This window comes from Microtus pennsylvanicus, chromosome 6 (assembly GCF_037038515.1).
Source record: "Microtus pennsylvanicus isolate mMicPen1 chromosome 6, mMicPen1.hap1, whole genome shotgun sequence".
Classification (NCBI taxonomy): Eukaryota; Metazoa; Chordata; class Mammalia; order Rodentia; family Cricetidae; genus Microtus; species Microtus pennsylvanicus.
In genome coordinates, this window is record NC_134584.1 from 33,916,341 (window position 1) to 33,931,702 (window position 15,362).

At 40.6% G+C, this 15,362-nt stretch overlaps 1 protein-coding gene across 1 annotated transcript; it reads left to right on the plus strand.

Annotated features, from left to right (window-relative positions):
- Positions 1–386: 386 nt before the first annotated feature.
- Positions 387–7,378, plus strand: Mrps30 (mitochondrial ribosomal protein S30). The gene is made up of 5 exons (XM_075976027.1): positions 387–1,000; positions 2,117–2,262; positions 2,806–2,911; positions 4,550–4,726; positions 7,010–7,378. The coding sequence occupies exons 1-5, from the start codon at positions 421–423 to the stop codon at positions 7,324–7,326; spliced, it is 1,326 nt and encodes a 441-aa protein (XP_075832142.1). The 5' UTR covers positions 387–420; the 3' UTR covers positions 7,327–7,378.
- The last annotated feature ends 7,984 nt before the right edge of the window (positions 7,379–15,362 follow it).

Genomic DNA, 15,362 nt, shown 5'->3' on the forward strand with positions numbered 1-15,362 from the left:
AGCATCCATAACTAAAGAGATGCTGTATTTATTTCCTTAAATAACTTTCTGATTCTAACGGGGGTGTGGTATGAAACACAAATGAAGAAACTAAAAACTGTACGGATTTAAAGTTTCTCTTTGGGAGATCTTTCTAAATGTTTGAGGGTGAGGAAGTTGCGAGTCCCTAAAACAACATACGCACAGTGACTCCTCTTAATTGTCTCATTCTTCAGAGTAACAGGTGAAAAACGTCTGGCGCACACATACTCAAAGAAAATGAAATAAACTTCCGGAGCAAGCTGATTGGCTGCAAACTAAGCGACGCAGCACAGCACAAACCCACTGAGCATCCGCCTCCAAGAAGCGATTGGTCCCTACGGCAAGCGGACAGGAACAATTCCTGAAAGTTGACCTCGGCTTCCGGGTTCGCGGACCAAGATGGCGGCGGCCAGGTGCTGGAAGTTGGTGCCCCGCCGGGGATTGTCTCTCCACGCCGCCGCTGAGGCCTCCGCCCCGGCCACCAAGGTGAGCGACCCAGAGGTCACGGCGACGCCCGTGGCGCGGTACCCGCCGATCGTGGCTTCCATGACCGCCGACAGCCAGGCGGCGCGGCTGCGGCGGGTGCAGCGCTGGCAGGCGGCGGCGCACGCGGCCCCGACCGTGGACGAGAAGATACGAATTCTCACCAAGATGCAGTTCAAGAAGTACATGGTGTATCCTCAGACCTTCGCCCTGAACGCCGATCGCTGGTACCAGGGCTTCACCAAGACGGTGTTCCTTTCGGGCTTGCCGCCCGCTCCCGCGCCCGCGCCGTCCCCGCCCTCGCTCGACCTGGCGGGCCTGCGCGCCGCCGTGTGCGACTGCATCTTGCAGGAGCATGTCTACCTGCAGCGGCGCCGGCGCCGGCCACTCTTCGACCACCGCCAGGCCCTCGCCTCTCCGGTCCTGGACCAGCTGGTGGGGACACTCGTGAACCTGCTCGCCCCACTCAACCCTGTCCTGACCACCGCCGCCCTAGGTGAGCCTGCGCCTCCCTTCCATGACAGGACGGTGTGGTGCTGCTGGCTTCTGCAGGATTGCTTGCTATTCCAGGCTTCCCAGCAGGTTGTGTAGCACCCCATGCATTGGCATCCGCAGCCCAAGTTTCTCGTGACTTGCCCGGCCAAGACTACTTGTTAAAGTTTAGAGTCAGGTGAAGTTCATCTCGTTTCCGTGTCTTGACTCAGTTTTGTGTCTGCCCAGCCAAAAGTTTGAGAGATTTCTTGAGTGGAACCAACTTAGGGTTCTCTTTTGAGTCCTCCGCAGGAAAGCTGGGTGACCATAGATAGGTGATCAACCTCCCTTACTTTGCCTACTTTAATTAGGGTAATACTGTTTGGTAATAGAATTATGAAGGTTAAATAATAGACATTAGCTAAAATCCCCAACATTTTCTTAACAAATACTGTGTCCTTTTTAGAAAATCCATAAATACCCACTGATTAATCCTTACAACACAGTAGATATCATGAATTCATTTTATAAATGAAACGTAAAAATACACTTGTTAGGTTTGCTGTCTTAAGACCCAATGTCTGGCAGGTTTGGGGATCAAGATTAGGCCTAGTAAACAGAAACTCCTGTTTGTGCAGTGTGGACATGAAAAATAATGTATAATGTTTTTGTTTGTGTCTGATGGGGTGGGGGTACTTCCCTTTCTTATTAGTAAGGGAAGTGATGTGGTTAGAAAAGCACAGTAACTTTTGACTGCTCACATTGGCGGCTTAGGCAGCTTAGCTTTGTTCAGAGCAGAGTTCTTGTATAAAATGGCAGCGACTGGAATTTTATGTACCCCTTAGAGTAATTGTAAAAGAGAAATTAGTCCTTCATAGAATAGTTCACACTTTGTTCTGATGTGTAGTGTCGCCGCCGTTCAGTCGAGAATCTTTATTAACTAAATAATTAACTGGTTACCCTAATGAAGTTTTGTGTGCTGCACTTGAGGCATAATGGTTAAATTATGTACCTCAGCTTCTTAAATTACTGTAATTTTTATATGTATATATTTTAGACATGCCAGTCTTAACATGTTTATGGCTTAGTCTATTACCAGTTTTCTCTTAATAATAAGAAAAGTTTGAATATCTTTTGACAGATTATAAGCGCCCTGTTGACTTTTATTGGCATCGAGGTGAAGAGCGTATTCCTGCTGGTCATCGGAAAGGTCGCATTGATGCTTTACGATACCAAATAAATGACAAGCCACACAACCAGATCCGAATATCTAAGCAACTCCCGGAGGTAAGGTTTTGTATCTGTTGGCGTCAGGTTACCAGATGAGTATGATGAGGTGTTGGGTAGATCTCTTGCCTTCCATGATTGTTCCATGATGGTGACCCACCTGGAAATCTTTCTCAGCTTTCTGATTGTGCATGGTATGGTCTATGAAGGTCACATAATTTTAAATATGTAAGGCATCAATGTGGTAAAATCAACTTACGATTTTGCATTATAGTGGGATTTAAAATTTTTTCCTATGTGCGACCACTTTGGGCCCAGCAGTAGATACTAGTTTAGGTGAGCACTTCTCTTTTGAAAATGTCATTTGAAACACTCCAGAACGCAGAACATTTCAGAGTTTAAATTAGGAATGTTTATCCTACAGACTCTCTGTGAATACGGTGAAGTCTGAAACACTTCTAGACCCTAGCATTTGATTCAGACACTCATCTTGTATAATTAGACCATTTTGTGAGTAATAATCCATTGGAAAAATATAGTCTAAGATAATTGTAAAGTAGTGGATAATTTCTGAGTTCACTTTGTGTTTTCTTATTCTTTAAGTTTGTGCCACTGGACTATTCCATTCCTGCAGAAATCCCGGTTATGAAATGCAAGCCAGACAAGCTTCCATTATTCAAACGGCAATATGAAAACACCATATTTACAGGTAAGTTTCTCCGTACATATTGATCCATAAATATATTAAAAAATCTCTAAAGTAAGAACATGTTTTAACTTTAGTAGAAATTTAATTTCGAATTTACATTTTATTCCTTTTTGATGGAGATAGGATTTCTCTAGCTCAGTTGGTTGGCCCTGGCTGGTCTTGAACTTGTGGCAGGAGCCCTCTAGCCTCTGCCTTCATACTGTAGGAAATATACTACCACACCCAGCACAGATTTAATTCTGAGGACTAAGATGTTTGATTGGCTATGAGCAGTATCGTTCCTAACCTCAAGGTTATGAATGAATAACATGAATGACAGTCGGAGCTCTTCATTTGAACTACAGCTCTTCATTTGAACGTTTTGTTGCCTCTGCTGAATTAGCAACATTTAACCTTTAAAAATTGTTACACTTTCTAGGCTTTTTGTTTTATTATGTGGAAAAGTATTTTGTATTTTATGACTCGGGATCGTGTATAGCATTTTATTGAAGAATCCTCCTTGTTCTACACATGGTAGTTACATACATCAGGAGTTCAAGCACTAGTAGGCCTTGTGTCTCCCTAACACATCTTGAATTTTTTCTCTCTTCCATACACTTACTAGTTCCTAGATGACCCAAGGAAGACTTTAAGAAAGCATTGTGTTAGTCCTCTCGGCCAATTTATTGGTCCTTTCTCAATCACTTGGTCTTAGTAGTGACTGGGAATTTTTTGAAACCGCTTTAAGAATGAAATTGAGCACATCAGTAGTTCAGAAGAGCTGAACCACCAGTCCTTTCTGCCTTGGCTGTCCTCCCCCTTTCTTTTTCTTTTCTCCTTTTTTATCCTCTGGTTTTGTTTCTCTCTCTTTTGCTTTTTTTCTTTTCTTTGTCCCTGGCTAGCATAACACTCACTATGGAGTGACAGATGGCTTTGAAACTGCACATCATCCTGTCCTGGGATTCGTATTGCTGAGGCTTGAGCAGGGTGTGTGCCACCATCAGCATTGTGTATGTCGAGGATCAAAGCTGAGCTCCCTGCATGATAGGCAAGCACTCTGCCCAATAAGCTACGTACTTTTCTTACTTAGAAATGTAGTATGAAAACCTTATAAGTGAACAAATATTAGTACATGAATTGTAAAGAAGTCCTTTCGTTGTTGTTGTTTATTGTGAGTTTGTGTGTATAATAGGAGTGTGGGTGAGGACCCCAGAGCACATATGGAGGTCAGAGAGTGACTTTGTGGGGTGCGTTCATCTGCAGCGTGGGCTCCAGGAATTCATTTCAAGTCATTAGGTTTGCCCAGCAAGCACTTCACCTGTAAACCTTCATTAAGCCTCCATGCTGAGGGATAGGGCAATAGTAGTTTCTAACAAGGGTTGGCAAAATTAAATAATGAGAATTATAAGTACCTTTTTTACTTATCCTTCTGGCCTATTTTGTGCCCTGGTAAGTAAGCTCTGTGATAATGAGCCAGTTGAGGATTGTTTTCAGGTAACTTTACCATCGTAGTAATGAGGAAGTATTTAAGGCATATTCCCCTTGTGTAGTCTGAGTACTGGTCACAGGGTGTTCGAAGAAGAAGGGGTGCTGGAAACAAGTGCCGCCAGCGTCTGCATGCTTGCGTTGTATCTCAAGTGTTTCTGTTGTTTCCTTTAGGTTCAAAAACAGCAGATCCACGCTGTTACGGTCACACCCAGTTTCATCTGTTACCTGACCGTTTAAATAGAGAAAAGCTGATAAAACAGAACCAAGCTGAGCAGGTGGAAGTTGTTTTTAGAGCTAATGCCCTTGCGAGTCTTTTCGCATGGACTGGCGCTCAAGCTGTGTACCAAGGTAGGACCAATGCCATGGCAGTTTGCATTCTTGAAAATATAACCTGCTGAGAATGGAGTTATAGATTGTTTTTGTAGGTAAGACACAACCGGGAGTTGAACATTTTGAAAAGTTTACATTGATATAAAATGTAGTCATAGGCTGGAGAGATGGCTCAGTGGTGAAGAGCATTGCCTGCTCTTCCAAAGGTCCTGAGTTCAATTCCCGGCAACCATATGGTGGTTCACAACCATCTGTAATGAGGTCTAGCGCCCTCTTCTGGCCTGCAGGCATACACATAGACAGAATATTGTATACATAATTAATAAATAAATATTTTTAAAAAAATAAATAAATAAAATGTAGTTACTTAAAAATCCATAATGAAATACATTTTACATTTAAAATGTACAGGTACACATGAGTATTCTTGTTGAACTTATCCTGTGATTTATTCCTGTGCAGACAGAAATGTTTTCTAGTATTTTTCACAAACATTGCAAAAACTACTGGTGAGTCAACAGGTCCTTGTAGGCATCCTCACTTTAAAAAGTTCTCTAGTTAGGAAAGAAAATGGTAGGGGAGTCAAGATTCCGATGAGGAAGCTCTCCCTCGGGAGGTGCAAGTGTGTTCATTGAGGCTGCGGGCCACAGTATGCATGTGGAGGTCTCAGGACAACTTTCTGTGGACTGAATATTCTTCACCTTTATGTGGGTCCCAGGAATCGAACCTGGATCTCCAACACGTTTCCCACTGAGTCACCTCTCCAGGCCTTGCATGCTTTTTATGGCAGCACTGTTAGCTTTGGAGGCAGTGTTGAATAACAGACAGACCTAACTCTCCTGGGGCTTTTAATGCAGTGGAGAGCTTCTGGAAACATACTCTTTCTAGAGTAGTGATGTTAGGAGAAAAGTAGGCCAGCATAAGTATGATGCTTGCGTGGCTGTCCTAACGGAGGTAAGAGGCACAGTCGATGTGAGCACAGTCATTATGGGAAGATGTCCAGAGATGACTTTCACACAGACCTGGATGGTGATGAGCTAGTCATGCAGAATCTAGGGAAGACACGTTGAGATAAGAGGAATAACCACAAAAGGCTCTGCAGTGAGGACAGACTTGAAGCACTTAAGGAACAATGGAGAGGCTGGTGATTGGAGGCCGGTAAAGAAAGGGAATGGAGAATGCTGTGCACTTGCATGGCAGAAGGTAGAAGTTATACCATGTAGGACTTTTTTTTCTTGGGCTGGAGTTTGAACCAAGAACTGGTATCTACTAAGCAGATTATCTAGCATGAGCTATAATCCTCATCCTGTTCTTCCAAGTCCGGGGTGAGGTGTTTGGGTTCTACTGCAAAGCCTGAAGGTATGAAATATGAACTAGACAAATTCTACACAATAACCCAGGAGTAATATTAATATAGATCGTTCTTACTAGAGTCTCCTTGTTCATTTGTAGAAATGGATTTCAATTTTATGCTTCCATTATTGGCTTTCATTTCTTTAATAGGAAGGGAAGATGGTAGGAGGTGGGCTTAGGATAGTCAGGAAGGGTGAGTGATGCCTTCCAGTGGCACTGCATGCTCATTAATGAAAATCTGTTACCTACTGCATTTGAGCAATAACTTTGTTAGATCTCTCCATTAAGGATTAAATAATATATAAATGTGGAGAAGTCTGATTTTTGACTTTGGCAGCATTTAAAAATATTACCCCAGTCAGTCTAGACAGACAGAAAACTTGAGTGGGTAAGGTATTGAGGCGTCCTGGAGCCTTATGACCTGAGACACCAGAGGCAATGACAACAGTTCTTAAACTCTCTTTAAAAATAGTCAGAAGGTTCTGGATTATCCAGGAGCATGGTGTTAGAACCATAGAAAGCTAGATTCTTCCTGAAGATTGTGAGAGCTTGTGTATGCATTTGTCTTTGGTGAAATAAATGGTCATAATGGATACTGGATTTTACATGGTGCCAGTGTGGAAAGTTTTCTGAGTATACTGAAGGCCATCAAGTTATTATCAGATGCAGGAGGATTCCTTAGGTAAAGAATGTTAGGTAGCCAAGTGAATGCTGGGAGCTGTGGAAGGTGGAAGTTGTAGAAAAAAGTGCATCCTAAGTCTGGGGACGCTGGAAGGGAGGAGCCGTTAATACAGAAGTAGAGTGTGGGGTTAGTGCAAAAGCAGGGAAACTTGAAGACCTCAGGGTTTGGAAGGTCAGGGCTTTCAGGGTCTTTACCACCTTCCAGTGTGCTTTGTTTTGATAAAACATATCAACATGTGTCAATCCCCCCATTGCTTTCTTCTGCAGGATTCTGGAGCGAAGCAGATGTTACTCGACCTTTTGTCTCCCAGGCCGTGATCACAGACGGAAAATATTTTTCTTTTTTCTGCTACCAGTTAAATACTTTGGCACTGACTGTACAGGCTGATCAAAATAACCCTCGTAAAAACATCTGCTGGGGGACACAGAGTAAGCCTCTGTATGAGACTGTGGAAGATAACGATGTGAAAGGCTTTGATGATGATGTTCTCCTGCAGATAGTTGACTTTCTTCTAAATAAACCGACCGAAGACAGAACACAGCTGTCGGGAAGCCAGGAGAAAGGACTTGATCCAGGACATTGAGGATATGTAAATTTCACCAGAGAAATAATAAAATCATTTATGGATTCTGTAACTGTCAGTTATTAAACACATTGATGTTTTTTTTTTTTGAGAAACAACATTCCTTATGTAACCTATCACTCAACCTTGAATTCAGATTTCTTACTGAAAGAGTTCAGTTTAGATGTAATGATGATTATTTTAAATGATTCTTTCAGCTGATATAGCTTAGAAGGCATTGAATGGAAGAAGAGCCCTCTAGCAGGTTGTATTCTGACTTGCACACATGTCCAGCCCTTCCTCCCTCTATCCTTCCCTTCTTCCTCTCCTGTGTCTGTCTTTCTCTAACTAAATGTTTAAAAGGGAAATGTATTTACATATTACTAGTAACAGTATTAGACTGTCTGCGGTGGTTTGGTATTTTGTGTCATTTAAATGGTAATTCAGTGGGAGCTGGAGAGAGGATTCCTTCTGCCCTTCCAAAGAACCTGGGTTTCATTCCCAGCACTAAACACCTACATGTGGCTACTGCCCTCCATGTCCTGATCCAGTGCCCCCTTCTGACTTCTGAGGCACCACACATACTCACACATGGTACATAGATGCCTGCAAAATACTCACACGAATAAAATCATTAAATATGTTTTATTAGTTTTTTTTAAAAAGATTGTTAATGATGAGAGTTTTACAGCAGTCTTCAAAATAGGGCTACTGTTTTGCACAAGCTAAACTGAGACTTTTAATGATTTTTTTTAACCTTTATTTTAAAAGAAATGAAAATCAGAAAATATGACTAGGATACTTTAATAGTAGACTCTAGTTGGTCAGTCACAGTTAATATTTACTGGGATGTGTCAGTGGTATCCTGCTGGGACAAAGCAAGGCCACTAGCTTTCTTTGCTGATCCACTTCAAGAGTCTAGAATCAGATCTAGGTATTCAGTGTCTGGTGAATGGATGTGAGTTAATTTTCATAGTTTCTTTAGCTCGAGGTCTTAGAACACTTGTTTATATATCTTTAAGATTTATGTATTTGTGCGTCTAGTTTTTCGTAAATGTCTGTTTGTACCATACGTGTGCAGTGCCTGCAGAAGTCAGAGGGCATCAGATCCCTCTGCCTGATTAGTTGATTAGCTACAGTTTGGCCCTTCCTCTGATAGAGCAGCCAGGGCTCTTAAACACTGAGCCCTCTCTCTCCAGCTTGTCTTTTATATCAGCAAATTTTAGGCCTTTATGTAGCTCTTCACATATTTTATGCTTGCGGTTTTGTATAATTGTGAGTATATTCTTTTTTCTCCCCCACAATTCTTAAGAGTTCCAAAATGGCTAGTATTGGCTGTCCATTTCTTTTGTGAAGGTAACTCACTAATTGAATAGTTTTTGTTTGTTTCTTTGGAGGCGTAGTACCGTAAGAGCAGTCCAACTTGGGTTTCTCTGACCTTGCTTTATCATTATAGGTAGAAGGAAGATTCCATGTGAGACAATCCAGGCAGTGATTTACTTTGTCACACAGTTTGTGTGACTTTTTTGATTACTTCATAAGGAAGCTTTTATTGTCCTGATGGAAACACATTCCTGGCTTTTCTCGTGTTTCATTGACCGTTCTCTCTCTCTCTCTCTCTCTCTCTCTCTCTCTCTCTCTCTCTCTCTCTCTCTCTCTCTCTCTCTCACACACACACACTCACACCACCGGTTGTTCTTTCTCCACTTTCTTCAAATATTGGCATACCTCTGGTCTCCATATGTCTTTACCTAGTCCCCTAGATGGCATCAAATTGCAGGGATTTAGATATAAACACTACAAAATTAGAGTTTGTCTTCAATTTTCTCTTAACTCCATATAACATAATGGAGATAGTCTGAGTGAGTAAGCTTGCAGATAATTTTCTCAGGAAAAAAAAAGATTTTTTTTGTAATTAGGAAAATACCTTCATTTAAATAAGAAGCCTTTTTGCCAGGTCTAACGACCCAGACCTGTAATTCTACCACTTAGTAGGTAAAGGTCTACCTTTGTTATTAGTATTAGTAGTTCAAGGTCATCCTTGGTAACGCAAACACCCAGACTGAAACAACAGTGTTGGGAGAACTCCAATAAGGAGCCATTAACATGCCTAATTCACCTCTAAACTTCATTGTGTTTGGAAGAGCATATTATATTTCCTACACGTCACAACAGCACATATAATTGAGGTCAAAGGACAATTCGAAATCAATTCTCTTCTTGCACCATGTGGATTCCAAGCATAGCAATCAGTTCACCAGGCTTGGCGGCAAGTGCCTTTTCCTGCTGAGCTAACAGGCCAGCCCCAATGATTTATTGCTGTTTTTTTTATTATTACTATTATTTTTGAGCTATTATAATTACTTCTTTCCACCTTTCCTTTACCTATTTTTTTAAAAATGTATTTATGTGCATGTGTAATTGTACGTAATTGCCATGTTGTGAGAGCACCCACAACACACAAAGGCGTATTGAATCACTGGAACTGGAGGTGCAGGTGGCAGTAAACCTGACTTGGAGGCTTGGAATTCAACTCAAGTTCCAGAGGAGAGCAAGTGCTCTTAACTGCTGAGCTCTCTTGCCACCCTCGGTCATTGTTAAAAAATAATTACCTACAGGAACCTCTTATGAGTTAAGAATGCTAGTAATGGCAATGGGTTTTTGATCCCACTGCACGTACTGGCTTTGTGGGAGCCTAGGCAGTTTGGATGCTCCCCTTACTAGACCTGGATGGAGATGGGTGGTCCTTGGACTTTCCACAGGGCAAGGAACCCTGATTGCTCTTTGGGCTGATGAGGGAGGGGGACTTGATTGGGGGAGGGGGAGGGAAATGGGAGGCGGTGGCGGGGAAGAGACAGAAATCTTTCATAAATAAATAAATAAATAAAAAGAATGCTAGTACTACTTCGTATAAATGATACCAACCTTTTGTATATTAGGAAAATGTAAATGAAATTTTGTCCCAGTCCTTGGTGATATGTTCATCTAAAAGAAAAAAAATCCATTAAGTAAAAGACAAATGTTTCTTTTTGAGTAAATTAGTGATTATAGAGTTCTATGTCAGTATTTAGCCTGCTTTAAGTGAGCTAGCTGTACCTTTTAGTTATTTGAACTCCAGGTTTGAATTACTTAAGATTAATTTCCATTGGGTTTAGCTTCTGGGAAATATGTCTTTGGATGTTTAGTCATATAAAACTTGCCTTTTATTTGCAAACTAACAACATGAATTTTAGGCTCCTCTGAAATCTTTCAAGAAGTTTTTTAAACATACAAACACAGAATGTAGACAAGATTTACAGCCTGAATGTACGTCACACTAGAATAATTTAGGTCAGCGACTGATCTTTGGTCATGCTCTTCATTGTTATTTAATATGTTTTAATTACTTGAAGAGTAAGGAATTATAAAACACCCAAATTCCCAGATTTTCTTGACAAAGTGAAAGAACTGACCAACTTCACATTTCTGTTCTTACGTGTTAGTAGCATCAGAGAGGACCCAGGCATTGCCTGCTCAAATCCTTGTGGTGGGCCGTACGTCAGTCTGGTTTTTCACAGTGTCCACCACACTTCCTTCCTTTTTAACTCTCCTGACATCATTGGATTTACCTTATTAAGTTTCTGTGAAATGCTTTGCTCCTAAGTCGTTGAATTTATGACTGCCACAGCCTAATTTACTGAATGGAACTTGCGTTATTGTTGGCAAAACACAAGTTTTGCTGTTGATTTTGGTGCTACAGAATCCATTTTCTAATAATATGCATTACAGTAATCGTAAATTCACAGAAAAGATGCATTTTGTCTTTTTGCTCGCTGGTTGCTAACTTGAGAGCTCCAGAGGTTCCGTTGCTGTTGGTTGGAGATAGTCTTCAGCTTTTTCTCTATGGGGCTCTTTTAAGACTGTCTGCATCATGTCATCTAACCAGAGAATCTGTACAGAGTCTCCAAACAAGACTACTGGTCAAAAAAACAAGTCAGTATGTCCAATTTCAAACCAGTGAGAAGAGCGGGAAAATGGTCTGTACTCTGTCACATGTATTTTAAATAAATGTTGATTGGCCAGTAGCCAGGCAGGAAGTATAGGTGGGACGGGGCAAACAAGCATGAAGTAGAGGCAGGGCAAGGATAATTCTGAGAAGAGGGAAGTTTCAGTCTGCAGTCATCACCCAGACACAGAGGAAGCCAAACACAGCAAGCAAGATGTGACTGCCTTACTGAAAATGGTACCAAGCCATGTGGCTAACACAGACAAGTTTAATAGGCTAATATAAGAGTTAATAAGAAGCCTGAGCTAATAGACCAATCAGTTTATTAATTAATGCAGGCCTCTGTGTGTTTCTTTGGGACTTGATGACTGTGCGAAACCGGGCAATACAGAAACCTCAGTCAAGAGTATGGCCAAGAGAGAGAGAGCCATTGATTGGTAAAGTTTTCTCTTCCCAAATGTTGTAACTACAACTGAAGAAAATGTGTCTTGAGAATAAGGATAAAACTAGGATTAATGTTCTTTTCATACACGTTAATTAACACTCTGCTGTTATTTATGCCTAGAAACAACAAAAATGGGTGGACGGAGGCTAATGACAATTCCTTTAGTGAAGGTAGGAGCCTATCACATCAGAGGGTGTCTAATGTGGAAAGAAATGAAGAATTTAGCTGGATTCAGGGTTTTCGCTCATTCTGGAGACCCTTGCAAGCCCAATCTGTGCTGCTCTTGTTTGTTTTGCCTCTCAATCAGTATTTTCAATGTTAATTAATAATGTTTCTGTGGATATTCAACGACAATGTTTCTATAAATGACTAGGTAGAGCACGTAGGGTCACGTGGATTACTTTCTTTTGTGAAGGACTTTCATGGCATATACATTTATTCCTGGAAGTAAAGTTTGTTTTTGTTTTGTTTTTTTACCACTAATAGGCAAACTTTATTTACAAACAGGGTATAAGCTTTTGTCAGGAGATCTACATATATTTATAAGTCAGAGGGTTAAGCAGTTGCTAAGTCCAATAAGGCTTGTCAACAGCAGATTCCACAGCACAGAGCTCTACTAGTTAGATTATAACACTCAATACTCCCTGTATGGGAAGCAGTGTGGTTTAAATGAGAAATGTCCCCAGTAGGCTCAGGTATTTCAACATTTGGTACCCAGCTGGTAGCACTGTTTGGAGAGGTGATTCAACCTTGATATGTTACTGGAGGAGGATTTCAGAGTTCATCACCTACTTCCAGTTTGTGTTCTGTGCTTGGAGCTTGTGGCTGGGGATGTGTTCTCTTAGCCTCCTGCTCTCGCTGCCACGCCTACTGCTGCTGGCTTGTTGCCTCTAGGCCTCTCCTCCATGGTGAATACTTATCTCCCTGAAACTGTAAGTTAAAGTAGACTCTTTCCTACATAAGTTTCTTTGGTCCTGGCTATTTTTTGTTCTTTTTAACTAGCTTAGTTTTCTCTCTCTCTCTTTTTTTTATTTATGGAAATACAGTTTTATTAATGAAATAGGTGATCAGTTTTCAGTTGGCATTGATTTTTGATTTGTGGAGCACGTGCGTGACTCAGTTTCCATCTGGAGTCCATTCTCACTTATAAATCATTTGAGTTCAAGCTTGCCTACTCTGCTTTTTCTAATAACCTTGAGAGCTATGAGAGACTTCCGATTTAGCCCATGAGAAGAGAACACTCATCTCATAGAGAATATACTTCTGATGACAAACCTTGGGAACATCAAGATAGAAAGTAAGGCTGCTCCCAAGCAGCAAGCGCATGTTAGTTAGGAGGCTGCTCATGCAAGGACAGGAATGGTCTTATGGTTAGACACTGTGCCGTGCTTTGTTCTGCTTTTGTATTTAACCAGTTCTGAAATAAACTCTGGGCTGGTATGACCAAACACACCTCCCAATTCTATCCTGTATTTTCTGTCTCTGTCCCTTTCATCTGACATTTCCTCAGCCTCGATGACCCCCAAACCAGGACCCCTAGCTGACTTTGTAAAAGTGGGCTCCGACTTTGAAGGATGGTGTTTGCAAACATTCAAATTAGCCTTGGTAAATTATCCCCCTTCACCCTTATTTTATGAGTCTTGACAATGAAAAAGGATACCTTGACTATCTCATAAGAGCAACTACATGTTTTCTCTGTAATCTTAAGTGTGCTGAGAAACTCCCCCAGGTTATTGACTGCCAAGTATGTGGTAAAACATGTAGGTCCCAGCCCTGGCCCATAAGCAGATGTCCTAAACTCCCATATGTAATCTGTACCCAGTCCCCTATTTACAAGCACACCTAGTTAGCATGTTTCTTGCTGTGCATTGTAACGGTCTCTGCAACATTCCTCTGTGCACTTCCTGCAGTGACTATGCTGGACTGACCAGCCTGGTATCGGGCTTTATAATCAGATTGTCAGGAAAAATAGCCCTTTTAATGTGTATTAGCTTTTTTTAGAATTAATCACTTCTGAAAGACCAGGTTCAACTAGCAGTAGACAGGGTTTCTACCTGTGGTTTGAAAAGTAAGCCACAGGTAAGTTGGCTGTGCAAAATCCTCTACAAACTACAACTTTATAATGTCTATAATGGTCAAGCAGTGGGGGCACATGCCTTTTATCCCAGCACTAAGGAGGCAGAGCCAGGTAGATCTCTGTGAGTTTGAGACCAGCCTGGTCTACAGAGCTAGTTCCAGGATAGGCAGCAAAGCTACAGAGAAACCCTGTCTCAAAACAACAAAAATGAAAAATAAAAAATAATAAAATAAAAAAAAACGATTGTATGCACGATGTTTCTATTCATTGCAACCAGTCTGATCTCCAGCTGGACTCAGATTGAATAAGATCCAGAAACTTTCCACATCATTCAAATACGTGTACAGGAAGGTGGGAGGGAAGGAAACATATGGCAATCCTATTTCTTAGTGCCAGGTATTACATTGGCATTTAGGCAGCCAGCACTCATATTCCTGTTCATTTAGAACATGGTATGACATCTAGTCATTTCTCACAGGCTCTCCAGGAGACATAGATATAGGGCCCTTTACAGCACTGTTCTTTGTAGCACCTAACAACATTAATACTCACTTGTTTCAAACGATAATGAATTTTATCCTCTTTGAAAATGAAAATGGATGATTTTGTTTATAGAATCAGCTTTTCATAGGGTTTTGATTTTGATTTCCTCTTATCAGTTTTGGATCACAGGCTTTGCTGCTATGTAACTATGATTGTTATAGAACATGTGAAGAAAAAGACACATGGAGAAGAGAATCTCTTGCTGTCAAGCTTTCCATGAATCCACCCTTGAATTGTGTTGCTATTTTATAGTCTTGAAATTATAGCATGGATGAAGGTTTTATTTTCATCTCCCATAAACACTTTCCCCAGTCATCAGTTTTTCTATTGTATAAACAATGGTTTGGAGGTATTTAGTAGAGAATGAAGACTAATATTATTATAATACTATAGATCTAAAGCATCCTATAAACGTGCAAATACTATAATAAATTCAGTCATTTACAGCAGGAAAAAGTTTTAAAATTATCTTCCATTGTAACAAAAAGCATGACAATTATATAAGATTAGTTAGTGTGGGTGTGAATGAATTTAATGTGAGCATGGTTCACAAGCACTTGGATAATTAAATCCTGACTTTAAACATATTTGTAAGATTTCCATATCTTGCCACCTGCGTGTGATTCATAACTGGAAAAATAAAGGAACCTTGTATTTTGAAAGTTCTAAAAGATAAAAATATCTATACAATTATCTTGTGGTAAAGTATAATTTCTTTCGACCTTTGGAACTCAGACTTTTAAATGTCACTTAAAGAATAGTATTAGGAAAAGCAGATATGCTTAATTTTGTTTTAGAATCTGTGTGGCAATTGAATTTGAAAGTTGAGATAGAATTCTTTCTTTTGTCATTAGCTACCTAAATGATGGGTTTAGATCAATATATTATTTTTTTGAACTTACTTTCTTCCTATGAGTTCAGAGAATTGGATAAGAAAATCTTTTAAGTTCCTCTTAACAAGATGAATCATTTTAAGCCTCCCATGACTCATGCAATGTGATGCTAAC